The 15,168-nt window shown below is 27.6% G+C and overlaps 1 protein-coding gene across 2 annotated transcripts in view; it reads left to right on the top strand.

Moving 5' to 3' along the window:
* LOC113550133 (zwei Ig domain protein zig-8-like) overlaps positions 1–8,090 on the top strand; it is a 345,101-nt gene extending 337,011 nt beyond the window's left edge. For both annotated transcript variants that reach the window (XM_026951815.1, XM_026951807.1), the window contains 2 exons: positions 4,936–5,104; positions 5,663–8,090. In XM_026951815.1, the coding sequence (XP_026807616.1) occupies positions 4,936–5,104; positions 5,663–5,781 (288 nt within the window). In that variant the 3' untranslated portion in view covers positions 5,782–8,090. The remainder of the gene's footprint in view (positions 1–4,935; positions 5,105–5,662) is intronic.
* Positions 8,091–15,168: the final 7,078 nt, after the last annotated feature.

Raw genomic sequence — 15,168 nt, 5'->3', positions numbered from 1 at the left:
CATAAATTATTCGTCCAAAATTCTATTTCTATATGTACTATAATCTAAATACTATATGTAATATTCTGTTTTGAATTGATAAATTATGAATTCATGGCTTTTATTAAATATATATATATTATGATAAAAATTGTATTTTTTAACAACTGAAAATGATATAAAAAGGAATATGTTATATATATAATATATACAACATATACTCACGATTTTGTAAATATTGTATGTGTACATTTTTTATGATATTATTTTCTGGTACATTTTTTTTTTTTAATTGTTCATTTTCAACAAACGACGTTGTTGGTGCGTATTCATTCTAACTTGATTCTCCGAGAAATATTTTTTTTTAAACGAGAAATAAGTGCTAAAATATAACGTATATATTATAATAATACAAAAGTCCGACATGAATTATTATTATTATTAGTGTGTAAGCTGGCAATGGCTATACACAGAATGAAAGTTTCGAATGAATATACTTACGAAATAACGTTGTAGAGAGGGGAAAAAAAACATTGAAATATATATTTTATGTCGAGCGGCGCTACGCTACGCGGACAACCCAATAAGCCGCTTATGGCGCGTATATATTCAAGATTCACAGAAGTTATCGTCGATATTATTGTACACCGAGCCGTAAACTTTTCTCCGGCAACTACTTTCAAACGAAATTCATGGTTACGGTGCACATATTATGTATGTATGTATGTATGGCTAATACAAAAGTTGTCTCATACATATATAACGACACGCGTATTATTACTCACGTTTTATGTAAATTCGATATAAATTATAATATTGTTTACTGACTTTGCATTTCACCAGGGGGTGGGGGTAAAAGAATAATCGAAACGAACGTAACCAAACTGATGCAAAGCTTTGTATAATATATCATATGAAATATGTAAATATAATAGGATTTATAATATTATAGTCATTGAATTTTCAATAGACACATTTTTTGTTTGATTTCAAGTTTTTTCACGTAACACTTCCATAATAGACATTATACCAGATTATTATTATACAATATACAATAAAGGTCCACGGAATGGCTGTACATTGAAAATTGTTAACAAAATCTGACATTTACTATATACACGTCTTAATCATAAAACCATATATGTGTGTTAGACTTCACGGATAAGCAACAAACATCCATTATATTATTATTCTTGTTATAAACAACTATTTGATCTGGAAATAAATTCACTTTATGCCATAAAATTATTAATATATTACAGAATCATCGATTAAATCATTTATGTAATACAAATATTATTTACTATTTTTTTAAATACATACATTTTTTAATTCAATTTTTTTAATAAAATTATTTTTCAAGGGAACTTCATTTATGGTAATTGAATTTTGAACGAGTATTTAATTAGTTATAGCTAATAAGTATTTAAAGTGTTGTTGATCGGTTTGGTGAACTAACATTTTTTAAGATGCAATTACTTATAAGCTCACTATAAATATATAATTAAAACTTATATAAGTTTAACTACCTATAATGATAAACAACTTAATCGAAATTAAATGTGTATATATCAAAATGTTACAAATAATTTATTTCAGAATTTAAAATTAAAAATGTATTTTGCCATTTATAAAAGTAAATAGCTTACAAAAATTATGTTGATAAAAAGAGTACATAATGAAAATATATTTATTTTACGAAAATCATATTTTTATATTGACTTTAAATTAGATAAAATAATATTTCCAAGTATTATATTGAGTTGACATTTCAAAATAATGAGTATCTAAGGTTGAAAAATAAATCACCCTATATATATATATATATATATATTATGTTCGTGCGATTCTACATCGTTATTATGACAATCATATTGCTATTAATCGGCCATTTAAAAACTATAACTACAGACTTTAATAATATGGTGTAATACAAAATATGCGTGTAATTTTATCATATTTTACCAATAGTCGAAACGTTTATATTATGTTTTTCTTGTATTATTCATAATAATAACTTATAATTATAATATTTACTATTTTCTTTAATTTATTAGACATTAAAAATGTTTTATGATAACAAGAGGTGTTCCTTGAAAATTTTGAAAAAAAAAAAAATAACTAAAACTTTTAAAATCAATACATTCCTCGTCACTATAAATAATAAAAAAATATTAAAATTTAATGAATGCTTAAAAAAGTACCAAATTTCTGTTATATTTTCAAATCATATTAATTATCAATCAAGATACTTTTCCATTCCCAGTGCATGATGTTACGGAAAGTTGCCTAATTATATCCAATTTGCTACTAAAAACTATCCTCATTTTTAAAAACCAAAACATTTGTATTGCTCCAAAAAGTATTTATAGACACAAATAAAACATACACACATTGTTAAATTAATAAATTTATCACATTGCTCAAAATCTAAAAAAAAAAGGTTAAGTAAAATAAAAAAAATAAAATATTAATTATAGTTTAGGGAGTAAAACGTACATATACATATTATACTTAACACATAATTTATGATTTAATTATACTATACAACATACTACTTAATAACGTTCCGCGTGTTAAAACAATCGACACTATGACTATATAATATATTATTATAGGTATAGGACATATATTAAACCAGACCATTAACTACAAGGAAATCATACTTATTATTAAAAACACGATTGTATAGTCTTGAGTACCTACGCTATAGGTTATTAAACAACATGACGTAATATAAGTTCCTTCGAAATATTATAATTATTATAACGAAAACCGTTCGAGAGTCAATCCAGTTATTAAATTATGTTTTTTGACTTATTTTTTATCTATTGCTCGAGAATAATGCTCGCATATTATCATCATTAATATTTTTGAAAACTGTATAGTACAGCGATACTCAACCTACGGCCCGCGGACCGCATACGGCCCTTCAACGATTTATATGTGGCCCGAACCGAACTCATTGCATTGATAAAAAAATATAAATTTCAAAACTAATATTATTATAAATATAAAATATAACAAAACAATCAAAGTGTGTCGCACGCACTTGTGATAAGGATGATTATGGATTTAAGGATAACTATCTCAATATCAAAATTCACACTAATTTAGAATAAATATTTAATTTAATTTTTTTTATAATACATTTTCAAATGTTATACAATATAAACAATATACACAATATATAAATTTATTTTTATTTCATTTTTTTAATTTCCGTTCCATTCATTTCGACTGGCGGCCCGCATAATATTTTAAAATATTTTATGTGGCCCAAATAAAAAAAGGTTGAGTATGACTGGTATAATACTACCGAATAGCTACCTACATTTCAACAATAAATATTTCGACAATTGGATATTAATTTGGCAACATAATTTTTAAAACAATCAGTTATTATTTATATTATTATTATTAGATAACTACTATTCAATTAATTTTGTATTCGATTATCATATTGTTATCATGAAATTTTAAATTCATCGTTGGTTTACTGTTGTGATGTCTGCATGCAAAAATACCGTGTGAAGGTATAAAAAACATAATGTTTATACAATTTTGTATGCCGAGAATTCATTGATTTTTACAAAACATTTTCATAATATAAAAAACAAAATATTAGACGAGATAATGACAATGCTGAAGCGCGAGAACTGAGACTATAATATATTTGCATTGTACGTAATTCATGTAAATTATAATCATAATTGTTTGCTACGTTTGCTAAGTAAATATAATAATAGCACATACATGCTATTTATGTCTGCAGAAAATCGTATTTTGTATGATGATTGATTTTAGTCAATTAGTATTATTTTCCAAATTCTAGAAAGTTAAGCTAAAAACTACGAAATCACTACGTCTTGCATCCAACCGAGTTTAGGTTCTATATTATATTATGATATAATATTCGGTAGTTGTTTTTTTAGTGAAACGAGGACTGTTCGTAGGACTGATGCAAAACCACACAAGTTTGGAAGTTTTGAAAGTGCTACTATAGGGTACTCGGTGATGAAACAACAAAATATGTCCACGATAAACGGACACAACATTATAATAATTCCTCAGGGCTATAGTAAATTTATTCGCGTTTGCGGGTTTTTTTTTTTAAATTGTTTTTTGGTTTTGGGATTTTACACAAAAGGTAAAAAGTTTGATAAGCATTCGTTTTACATAACATATTTAAAAATTTATAAATGACATTTTATTTTAGATTTTCTGCGGAGCGAATATTTTATTGATTTTATAATGATACTTATTTATTTTATTTTTGTATCTAAAGACACTTTTTCAAATAGAAAAACTACTCTGTTCATCAACTTCAATGAATTTTTCTAGTTGAAAATTTGATCTAGTAAATACTTTTAAGAAATAAACATAAATAATTCTTTGTAGTTTTTAAAATAATAATAAAAAAAATACAAATACTTATTGAAAATTGTATAATATTATTACTTTGTTAATCTACCAAAAAGTTGGATTGTCCGATAAATTCTTTTTTTCAAGTATAATAATAACGATTTATCATTGCATTTAAATTTAACACATCCATTACAATGACTACTCAATGGCGATGTACACTTGACAACTTGTATGCAACAAACTGTTTACCTACATGCTAGTTTATTTTCACGTTTTAACATATAATATATTAGTTTATCTTATTTTATTAAAATTAACAACAATCGTGCTGTATTGAATTATAGTTTAAAATGTATTAGTCTATTTAAATTATACATATATATATATGCGCATAAATATTTGTAAGCCATTTCAAAAACTAATTTTTCCTAAATAATATGTATTCAATTGTTCGGTTTCGAAAATTTTTTGAGGATTTTAGGTGTATTAAATTCACAACCCTGCAATTAGTTCCAAAATAATATTTTATTTAGTCAGATACTTACGAAGACTTCTGAATGGTTTTATATTTGACTAATCGTTTTTCAGGTGATCAGCTATGATTCCCTTCGTGGAGGTGTGAGCGTGGTCACAGAAAAGGGAGACGTGACTGTCAGTTACTTGCTCATACAGGATGCGGTGCAAGCAGATTCTGGCAAGTACACGTGCAATCCATCGAATGCGGATTTATCCAGTGTAGTAGTACATGTCCTAAATGGTAAGTTTATAGAAATAAGTATAAATAATGTGTGTATTTCTAATCTAGTAGCTAGGTATTCATTTTTTAAATACCATATTTTAATATATTTTTTTTTATTTTTTAAAAACCATTTTCATTTAAATATGTGTAATACATTTTATTTCAAAGGTTTATTTATTTTTATAATGGATTTTTAAAATAATTATTTTTCATTGGCTCAAACCCGGTCAAAATATTATAAATACTAACATATTTTAAATATACATTTTTGTATTATATGCACCGTATATTTTTACCATTGTAATATATAGCCTAAAAATTATTCTGTCAAACAATTAATTTTTATACATTTTTTAAAAACTTAATACATATTTTAGGATTTTTAATACTTACTTTTTTTTAAATTTTAATTGCTCTACATTATTACGATCTATAAACCCTACATAAAAGTACAGAGCATATTATAATTTTTTTTTTTTTTTTTTTAATTAAATAACATTATTACAGTATAACTAATAAATAATGTAATTATACTAATTTAACGTCGTACTATTTTCTTTTCGTTTTATCTTACAGGCGAAAGTCCTGCAGCCATGCAGACCGGTTCGGCCGGCTTATCCAACAGTTCTATCACGATACTATGCGTGATGATCCTGAGCTGGACGTTCACCAGGACCGATGATCAGTTAAGATAATAGACACGCGCCTGCCGCCCGTATCTGCTCCTCTCCAGCAACCATTACTCTAATAATATAAATTATATTATTATATAAAAATTTACATTTAATTGCAAGCTATAATGATAACCAAATTTAAAACAGTAAATACAAAAACGGAAACAACGTTAGACCGAAAAAACACGCGTGCGCGGCCGGACGTGATGTATTCTATCGTTTCGACTAATCACGAGTATACCACGTTATATTGTACGATATCGAATCGCACTTAACATCAGATTCATTCCTTTAAAATATTATGTTCTGTGTGACTTTTTAACAGACAACCGCCCTCAAAAGAGGTGTGCTTGTGTTATTTTCTTTTTCTTTTTTTAGAAACAAATGTGTAAATATTATTACCACAATAATAATTTTATTATAAACGTTGTACAGGATTTTTCTACATATTTATCCACTACTTTGTCGTCAGTTACACGTTCGGTGTATGGATATTATTATTATATAGATGTCGCTTAAACACGACGAGCTGGTTTATTTCCCGCAAAGTCGTTGTTAAACACTGGAAAACACTCGTGTTTTTGTTTTGTTTTTTTTTTTACAAATTGTTGCTCTGTACATATTATATACATATAACTATCTAAATTCTCGTACGATTATATGCACTCCCCGGTTTTCGACGCGTATTCGTTTTGTTATCGCGTCACCGTAAATTGTTTAATAGTAATTAATGTCCGGTCGTTTGTTGTAAAAAAATAAAAATAAAAATGTTTTATTTTTCGTACGCAGCATATTTCGTCGTATTACCGGCTATACATGCCCAAACGGAAACATCATACCCACAAAAACGAACGAATATCGAAAAGGGGTAATCTCGCCCCGCTATACCTATATAACTGGACAGCGTGTAATATAAATTGTATGAAATCGTCACTGTGAATTACGTGTGCAATTAGGGAATGAGGAGGGGTATCCGATCAGCCTTTTCAAATGTTATACAATATAGGGTATACTGAGTATAGATTTATGTACCCTGATGGGTGTATATTTTATTATATGTGTATAATACAAGACTATTCTAAATGATTCATCTGTTGCTTGGTACTTGGCTTTTAATCTATACATCACATGATATTAATCTATGTGTATCAATTGGATGTTGTTCTTGTAAACATTTTTAGTCATTTACAAGATATTGAATGTATACCATAAAATAAATTTAAATTAATATTATTTAATTAAATGTATCAATTATTACTCTAAGCCTAAAAACTTAAAACATATAACAATCTGAAACCAGATGAATCATTTAGAAAATTATAAACAAACTTGATCCAAAATGTTAAAAATGTTTAAAGCGCATCATATACAGCAGATAGGAGACCGAGAGAGACAGAAAGAGCAAATAATTGTGACTATTATACTCGTATTTATTATCACTGTATCCGGCATCATAAGCGGATCACCACTACGTCGGAGCCGTTTGTATAAATTGTACGTCCCGTCAAATTTTATTTTAACGCGTTTTCCCCGATGCGCGAGCTTGCACCAAATTACATCGGACAATGGCGATATTATTAATATTGACGCTTGTTTGTGCGCGTACAGATTACTACGTTACGCTCGGAACATTGTATACGTAAACACTGGGTGGAACAACGGTCCAGTAAGAGAAGAGGGTAAAAAATTAACCATTCGTGACGGTTTGGAACCGATAAATTAACGATATTGTAGTACACGTTATATCATAATACTATACGCGCCGTTACGGTTGGAATTCAAAACGTGTGTAACGTATATAATTTAATGTTATGTACACTTTACGAGATGTATACGGAATAACAATTATAACAATATCATCGTAATACGTTTTCGTTTTGTTGTCAACAGTGATATTATTATAAAAAGTGACATTGATTATGATATGATAACTAAAAACGGCGATACAGTTTTACTACCGCTACAGTATACCCATTTTTTAGACGTCAGCCCAACCGCTGCCAACCACCATCTAAACGTAGTTGGTAAAAAAAACTCGTTTTAGAACAGGCACGTTTAGTCGAAGTCATTATTCAGTAGGTATATACACTGTATTATGTATAATCTGAACAGCTGATACCTATTTAGAACTTTTTTTTTCTATTAAAATCGCGTTTACGTGTTTATTAAACATTAAGCACAGTTAGATCGATTCGCTTTTTATCTCTAATTATTTTTATTTTAAAATGTCTAAAAACTTGTTTCGAGGCATGATTTTTACACTATTAATGTATAATATTATAATAACATGGTGTCTGTAAGTACACCTCATATACCTTTATTCAACATTATAAAGCTCTATTATTATTTTAAATATTTATAAATTGAATTTTGTAACTTCGTTTTTTTCCTTACGATTTTACCATTCTTAGTATACTTTTTTTGAAACTCGATTAATATATTCAAGTTTATATATACAAGATAAATTAATAATTAAAAAATTATATCCTATGATAAAAAAAATATATTTCAAAGGGAAAACTCCCAAGTAGCCTTTTATTAATGAATACATTTTAATTTATTACATTTGTATGCCAAAATCGTTCTTTTAATTCTGACTTTAACGTCAACGAATAAACATTAAAACAAATCATTTCAATATTAATAACTTTATGCGTTTTAAAAAAAATACACCCCTGAAAATATAATTTATATGACGTATCGTATTTATTTTTGTTTTACTTTATAATGAAATCTGTATATACCACTAAACACTACGGTGATAATAACGCTCCAGAAAATTTAATGCGCAAAATTAAACTAAAAAAAATCTACACACCGGAAAATTGAATGAGTTAAATCAACCATAACGTTGCGTAGATAAATAATTTTATAATCGATTAAAACCCCATTAGACGTTATGACCTTTACAAAAATGTCCATTTACGCCATATATATAGTTTAATAGTACTAAAATACTATATAAAGTACATATATGTAGTATTTTTTTTTACAATTAACAATATACAACTCCATCCTATTATGGTATATAATGTAAGAAGGTAACTTATAATATACGACACAATGTTGTCGTCGCGGTTATTTATAAGGATCAAAACAATTTATAAACGCGATAATCGCATTGATTTTTAAAGATACGTAAATTAATTGTGTTCTGTCATTCGATCGATAAAGTGATTTTTTTATTTTCTCAAGCAATAATATCTAATTAGAACAAACCTAATTCAATAGTAGAATGAGAATTAATCGAAAAATGTCTTATAGGCAACTCGTGTATTTCTGATACATTTCTATGCAGTGCTTTGTCATGAATCTTAATAAATTTGCAAATAACTAAATGCAACGAAATCGTATACACAATGATATTTCCAAGGCTATAATACGCGTAGGTATTCATATAAAACTGCCATCCGTCTGAAAAATGAATCATTTATTTGTCATCCAAGATCGCTTAATCATTAAGCCTTTATGCATTCGTTTTCTTAATCTGTAATTTATATTAATTAAGTGGAATTAATAAAAAGTATGTGTAAGCGTTTTCAAGACATTAATTGCTTATTTCTTGTAATGAATATTTTTTCAACGACATATTATCATGTATTTATATAATTTCATATTTCGAAACAACATTCATTTATTAAAATATCACTATAAGGCGAAGTTTGTTTTTTCTGAACATTTTACAGCTTATTTTTTAAGCTTATACATAAGTTAGATAAGTGATTTTGCTATTTTCGAGGTTAAATAAATTCTAAAGAGTCGCTGGAAAGACAATATATAATAAGACCACGAGATCTTGAATTAAAACTCCAAGAAATAAAATCAAAGAGATAGTCAAGTATTGATCATGTGACTAATAAACATTTATCTAAGAAAATTTCTCTAGACGTTGAAATTTATAAATTTCAACCAATTGACCGACGCGTATGTTTAAAAAAAAAATTCTCAGCTGTTGCGGGTGAATACAATATTATTCTATTATATAGTGTTTCGATGATTATTATTCGTTTATCTTGAAAAAATTGTCAGTTATCGAGACGAATAAGATATCTTATTTCATATATTTCTATTAGTGTGATATAAAAAAAATGTCCACTTCATAATCTGCAAAAGAATGGTGACGAATGAAGACGATGAAGCGTGTAGTGTCGTACAATTAAATATAACGTTATGTGGCGGCTTGTCCGGAACGCATTTAGTCGTATAATACGTCTTAAAGAAAATGTCATATTATTACACGTTGTACGACGGATTTTCTTTTTTTCTCGTTTCTAGACGCTTTTACTATTACACTATTCTATCGTTTTAACGTCCCACCGCGACAAACCCGTTTCCGTATTTATTCCAGTTGACCGCGTCATGAACCGTCTAATCTCGTCTTCACGACGAACCGACCGAGTGGAGATGACTTTCAGTCCACCTAACCAACCCTTGAAAGATCGCAATACATCTTCTGAACCTCACGATGACATACTATTTTGGTGCCGTAACAATTATACCACACAACTTACACGAAAAAGACCGACATTTAGTTGAGACATTTAATTTTTGAAATATCAATACGTATATAATACTGTATACTATAATCACTATAATGACTTAATTGTGTATAAATGGTAAACTAAACAATTGTCTATATTTCAATAGTCGTGTGGACTTGTTATAAAATATAATAATTTTTTAAACCATTCAATAATATGAAACTGAAAAATAAAAATTATTGGCTTGAATAGATTCGATGAAACACTCTGTATAGCTATGATGTAACGTGCATGTCCGCATTGATAATATCTTTAAATATCATTAATTTGAAAGTCCGGGGACAATAAAAAACAGCATCACAAAATAACTTCGTTGTCCGTTTTTCTAAGGGTATATTAAAATATAATATAATATATATATATATATTTATTTTTTTTTTGTCACTGGCAATTACATTTTTTTTCGCTCCCGCTTACCACAAAGATGGCGAGTTTGGATAAAAAGCGAAAATTACATTCAAGTGACTCGCCCGGCTGCCGCAGGATGTTGAAAAAAACAGGTTGTGACGTGAGATAAGATAGCCCGCTCCTCACCCCATTGCTAACAAAGAAATTCGCCCTACCGCCGGTTTCTTTAGTTTCTTATCGGCTATTGTATTGTTGCTCGCGACGCGCAAGGACCGACGAAGAAAAAAAAATTTTCCGTACGCAGTCATAACTCATAACGTCTAAACTTACCGAGTTCGTGTACGAATTAATATAATACGAGTACATAGGTACCTATGCATAGTTAATAGTTACTGACCGAACGACAGAATACCCATTATCGTTGTTCCGTTTCAACCGCGCATCGCGGTATAATATAACATGTTACAATATTCAAAATATATTCTTCAAACTCAAATCTAAAAAACATTAACGTACCTATACGAGCCCTATAATATGCTGTACCACGCTGCCCCCCTCGTGCGCAAAATGTCAGTCCGTAATATAAATTATAAAATATGTAAATATTATTGTTTATTGTTTTTATTAAATTTTTAAATTTTATTTCGAAATTTGTTTTATATTTTATTTATGACGTATAAGTCTGATTGTTTGTTAAATACCAGCTCTAGTAGAATAATATAAAATATAGTGATTGTTTCCTCGTATAGAAAATCAAAATTTATCGTTTTCAAGTTCAATGGTTTATAATTATTATTATAATGTTCTGTAATATATATTAAATTTACATTATATAATAATGTATTATATTATTTGTGTAAAATATAATACAAATTATTATTATTATTATTATTATTATTACTATAAATAATATATAATATATATTGATTTTATGGTATTATTTAGCAATTCGTTTGAATATAATGTTTCTAAATAATTATGTTCAATATACTATATTATTAATAATACGTTAATTATAATATTATATAAAAATAAAACAAAATATGTAAAATGCTTAGATATAATATAATCCACACGTATTATTTCGGATTGCCACACTACGTTTTTCCATGTACATTTTATATTATACTATTGTAAACAGTATATAATATAACATGGTTATTATCTATGTAAACATATTGTGAATAAATACATGTATATACATTATATATATTGTTATTGGTTATTATGTATTTATTTATTTTTAATAAATAACAATCACTATAGAGACAAAAAAAAAAAATTAACTTAACAAGAAATAAATATTTCTATAAATTATAATATATTATAATATACATATGATATTATGCATAATGTATTTCAATATGAACTAAAATAGTTTTGAACAATATAACCATTTTTGGAAACAGTGTATAACTCACAGGTTTTATAGACCTCTAAAAATTTTTAACTGAACATTTTACCTTTTTTAATCAGTTAAAAATTTATTAAAATGTAATATTTGAATAATTAGTTATTAGCCTTTATGACTGCAACAGTTGTATGCACTAATACTCCCTTGTTCCTTTCTCTCACCACTATACACAGCAAGTGTTTGGTTACTACAATCATCAACTACTCCGGCCCACGACGCCCGCAGTGCATGTACGTAAAAAAAGTGTCTCACCCAGTCACACTAAAAATAACCTTGATCGCCCGACTGCATCAAATTCGAACCAACCGGCAACCATTAATGTAATATCATAATTAATAGAAAACCATTAATATAATGTTTATGGAGCAAATGGCCGAGGTATTGTCATTTTAATCGGTGCATTTTTGTCATGACTACTTACCATAGCTAACTCAAAGTTCCGTCACAGTTTTATTTGTTACCGGAATTAACAACATGATCAATATAAACTTTGTTTCACTATTTATTGTACTTACTGGCGAGAAAACAACATTTGTTCCTTTTTTTTTTTTGGTATTTGTAACGTATTCTCCCATATAAACTACATATTCTCTTCTCACAAGGTTACAAAAATTAACTTTTCTTATCAAATAATATATACATGTATATATATATATATATATATATATATATTATATACAGCTCCAGCTCATCTCCATCCTGTTAGTCAACTATCTTATTCTTGTTATTTTTATTATAATTAACAAGAGATAACATGTTATGCAACAAATAGGTTGAAGTCTCAGCTTAAACACGTCCAAAAAAGCGTTTCACTTAATTATTATCAAAAAAGAAAAAATTATATTTTATCCATATCAATCTCATCAATTCCCATTCCCCACCTAATTTTAAATACAATTAGTTTTATTATTATAATATAATCAATACTATATTCTGTCAGCTGTTAGTAGGTATTGGTTTTTCAAAATTAAATCAGGAATCTATCAAATCCGATATTGATACTCTTTTTAATGTTTCCGGCACTTTGGCGATTACTTAAATCTGAATCCAGGTGTTCACTATTGGGGGGATTTTGAAAGCATTTGTGGAGTACCTACACAGAATAAAAATGTATTATCTATAATATAAAAAAAAAATTTAATCTATATAATAAAAAAAAGTCAACATTTTTACAAATTCTTGTTGACCTTATTCAATAATAATACATAAAACAAAGTATAAAAACCAACAAAATAATACAACTAAAACATATATTTGTGAAAAACAATACTATTTTCAATAGTCATACTAATATAATATTAATTACCTGCTTTTATTTTAACTCGCACTCAGTTATAAGTTCAAATATTATAAACTATATATACAGACGTTTCTTCCATCAAACTTCACTTATTATTTTTCTAATATAATTTGAAGTCAATAAAAAATTATTATATTTTAAACTATATGGCTATATGCCCATATTATGCACATCAAAACAATCGACGGATGAATTTTTTAGTGTGTTTCCACCACGAACGGTGTCAACATAAAATCGTGGTTTCCTTGAACTGTGTTCCAGCTCTGCGGCTGGTTATTTCAGGATCTAAAAAAATCGTGCACATATACCGGTTTTGTTAATCCGTTTTCTACTTCAGCCAATATTTGCATAGGTATGCACTAAGATACAATTTCTTCAATTACAATGTAATGTACAAGTTCGTCATCGAACTATATGGTTTCCTCGGTGGACCGACGAAATAGCCACTTATCACGTCCGGTTCGGTCAAACCCACAAAACCTGGCCGCGTCGATGCCGAAGACGACAATCGGATTTCCATTTCATCACTAGCATCACACATCATTGCAATATTTGGAATTGATGCATATTTTCTCGTTATCAAACCAGAAAAATTTACTTATTCAGTCTGATCACTTGCAGGTGGTTTGTCTGACACCGATAGCATTGCCTACTCGGCCGCAGAAGACACCGTTCGGATCTCGACGTCAGATGTAATATTATTTTGCATAATAGTTTAACGATAAATTTAAGTATTATATTTTTAGAAGCAGAATACGTTGTTTGACGTATTCCTTGTAATAATAACACTACAATATTAAACTGTACGACCGATACAAATATTATTTATTTAACACTATACATATATTTGTTAATATCAATAGCCAACAATAAATGTTTATTGTTTTTGTATCGGAAATTAATTTTATTTCAAATATTAAAAAATAATAAATAAAAAACAAGTTAGGAAATCTCATTCTGTGAACGATCATCCTAAATTCCCAGTTTCTAAACGTATTTTAATAAAACGGAACTAACTGCAATTACAAACTAAAATAATTAAATTTAATCAAATAAATTACTCTACAACGCCCATAAGCAATAAAAATATATCTTTGTTAACATAAACAGTAGAAATTTAATTGTTTATATTGTTAAAATATTTTTTCCACTATTTAAAATTATTGGTTTTGCAATGATGTTAATTTACACCAGGACCACAGAAAACAATTTTTAGCCTATCTAGTTCAACGTTTTTAAATATTTCACGTAATTTATAATATTATTTGACTGGGTATTATACTATTCGCCACAGGGAGACACAGCGATGTTAAAAAAAGTAAGATTATCACGTGTTTATCAATTAGGTTAAATTGCCGTAGGTACTCTAAATAATGTATACTAAATTAAAATTCATAACAATGTATATTTACACTGAAATTATGGCGTAATAAAAAAAGCTATTCAGTCATTATACGTATAATATTAACAGACATGAATCATAATAATTTTTTTTATTTCAAATTTCAGTGGGTTGATTTTGAATCTAATTTTGTCTATGTTTCTAGCTATTATTTAAAATAACTTCTTTTGCATTCCAAACTGACGGCGTTTATATACTGATAATGCAGTAGCTATTCTCATATTTACAGTTCTTACTGTAGCAAGCGCAGGAAAATGCTTATAATTGATCTAAATTTTTATCTAAATTCAAATTTCAACATTTCCCCAAAAGACTTTTGATCAATTATTATCTGTATTATATTATAAATGGTACTTTTTTATTTATTTATAAAGTTTTGTTGTAAGAACATGTTGGAATGCAG

This window comes from Rhopalosiphum maidis, chromosome 1 (assembly GCF_003676215.2).
Source record: "Rhopalosiphum maidis isolate BTI-1 chromosome 1, ASM367621v3, whole genome shotgun sequence".
NCBI classification, from domain to species: Eukaryota; Metazoa; Arthropoda; class Insecta; order Hemiptera; family Aphididae; genus Rhopalosiphum; species Rhopalosiphum maidis.
The sequence above is the reverse complement of the archived record's forward strand: the minus strand, read 5'-3'. Positions and strand labels throughout refer to the sequence as shown.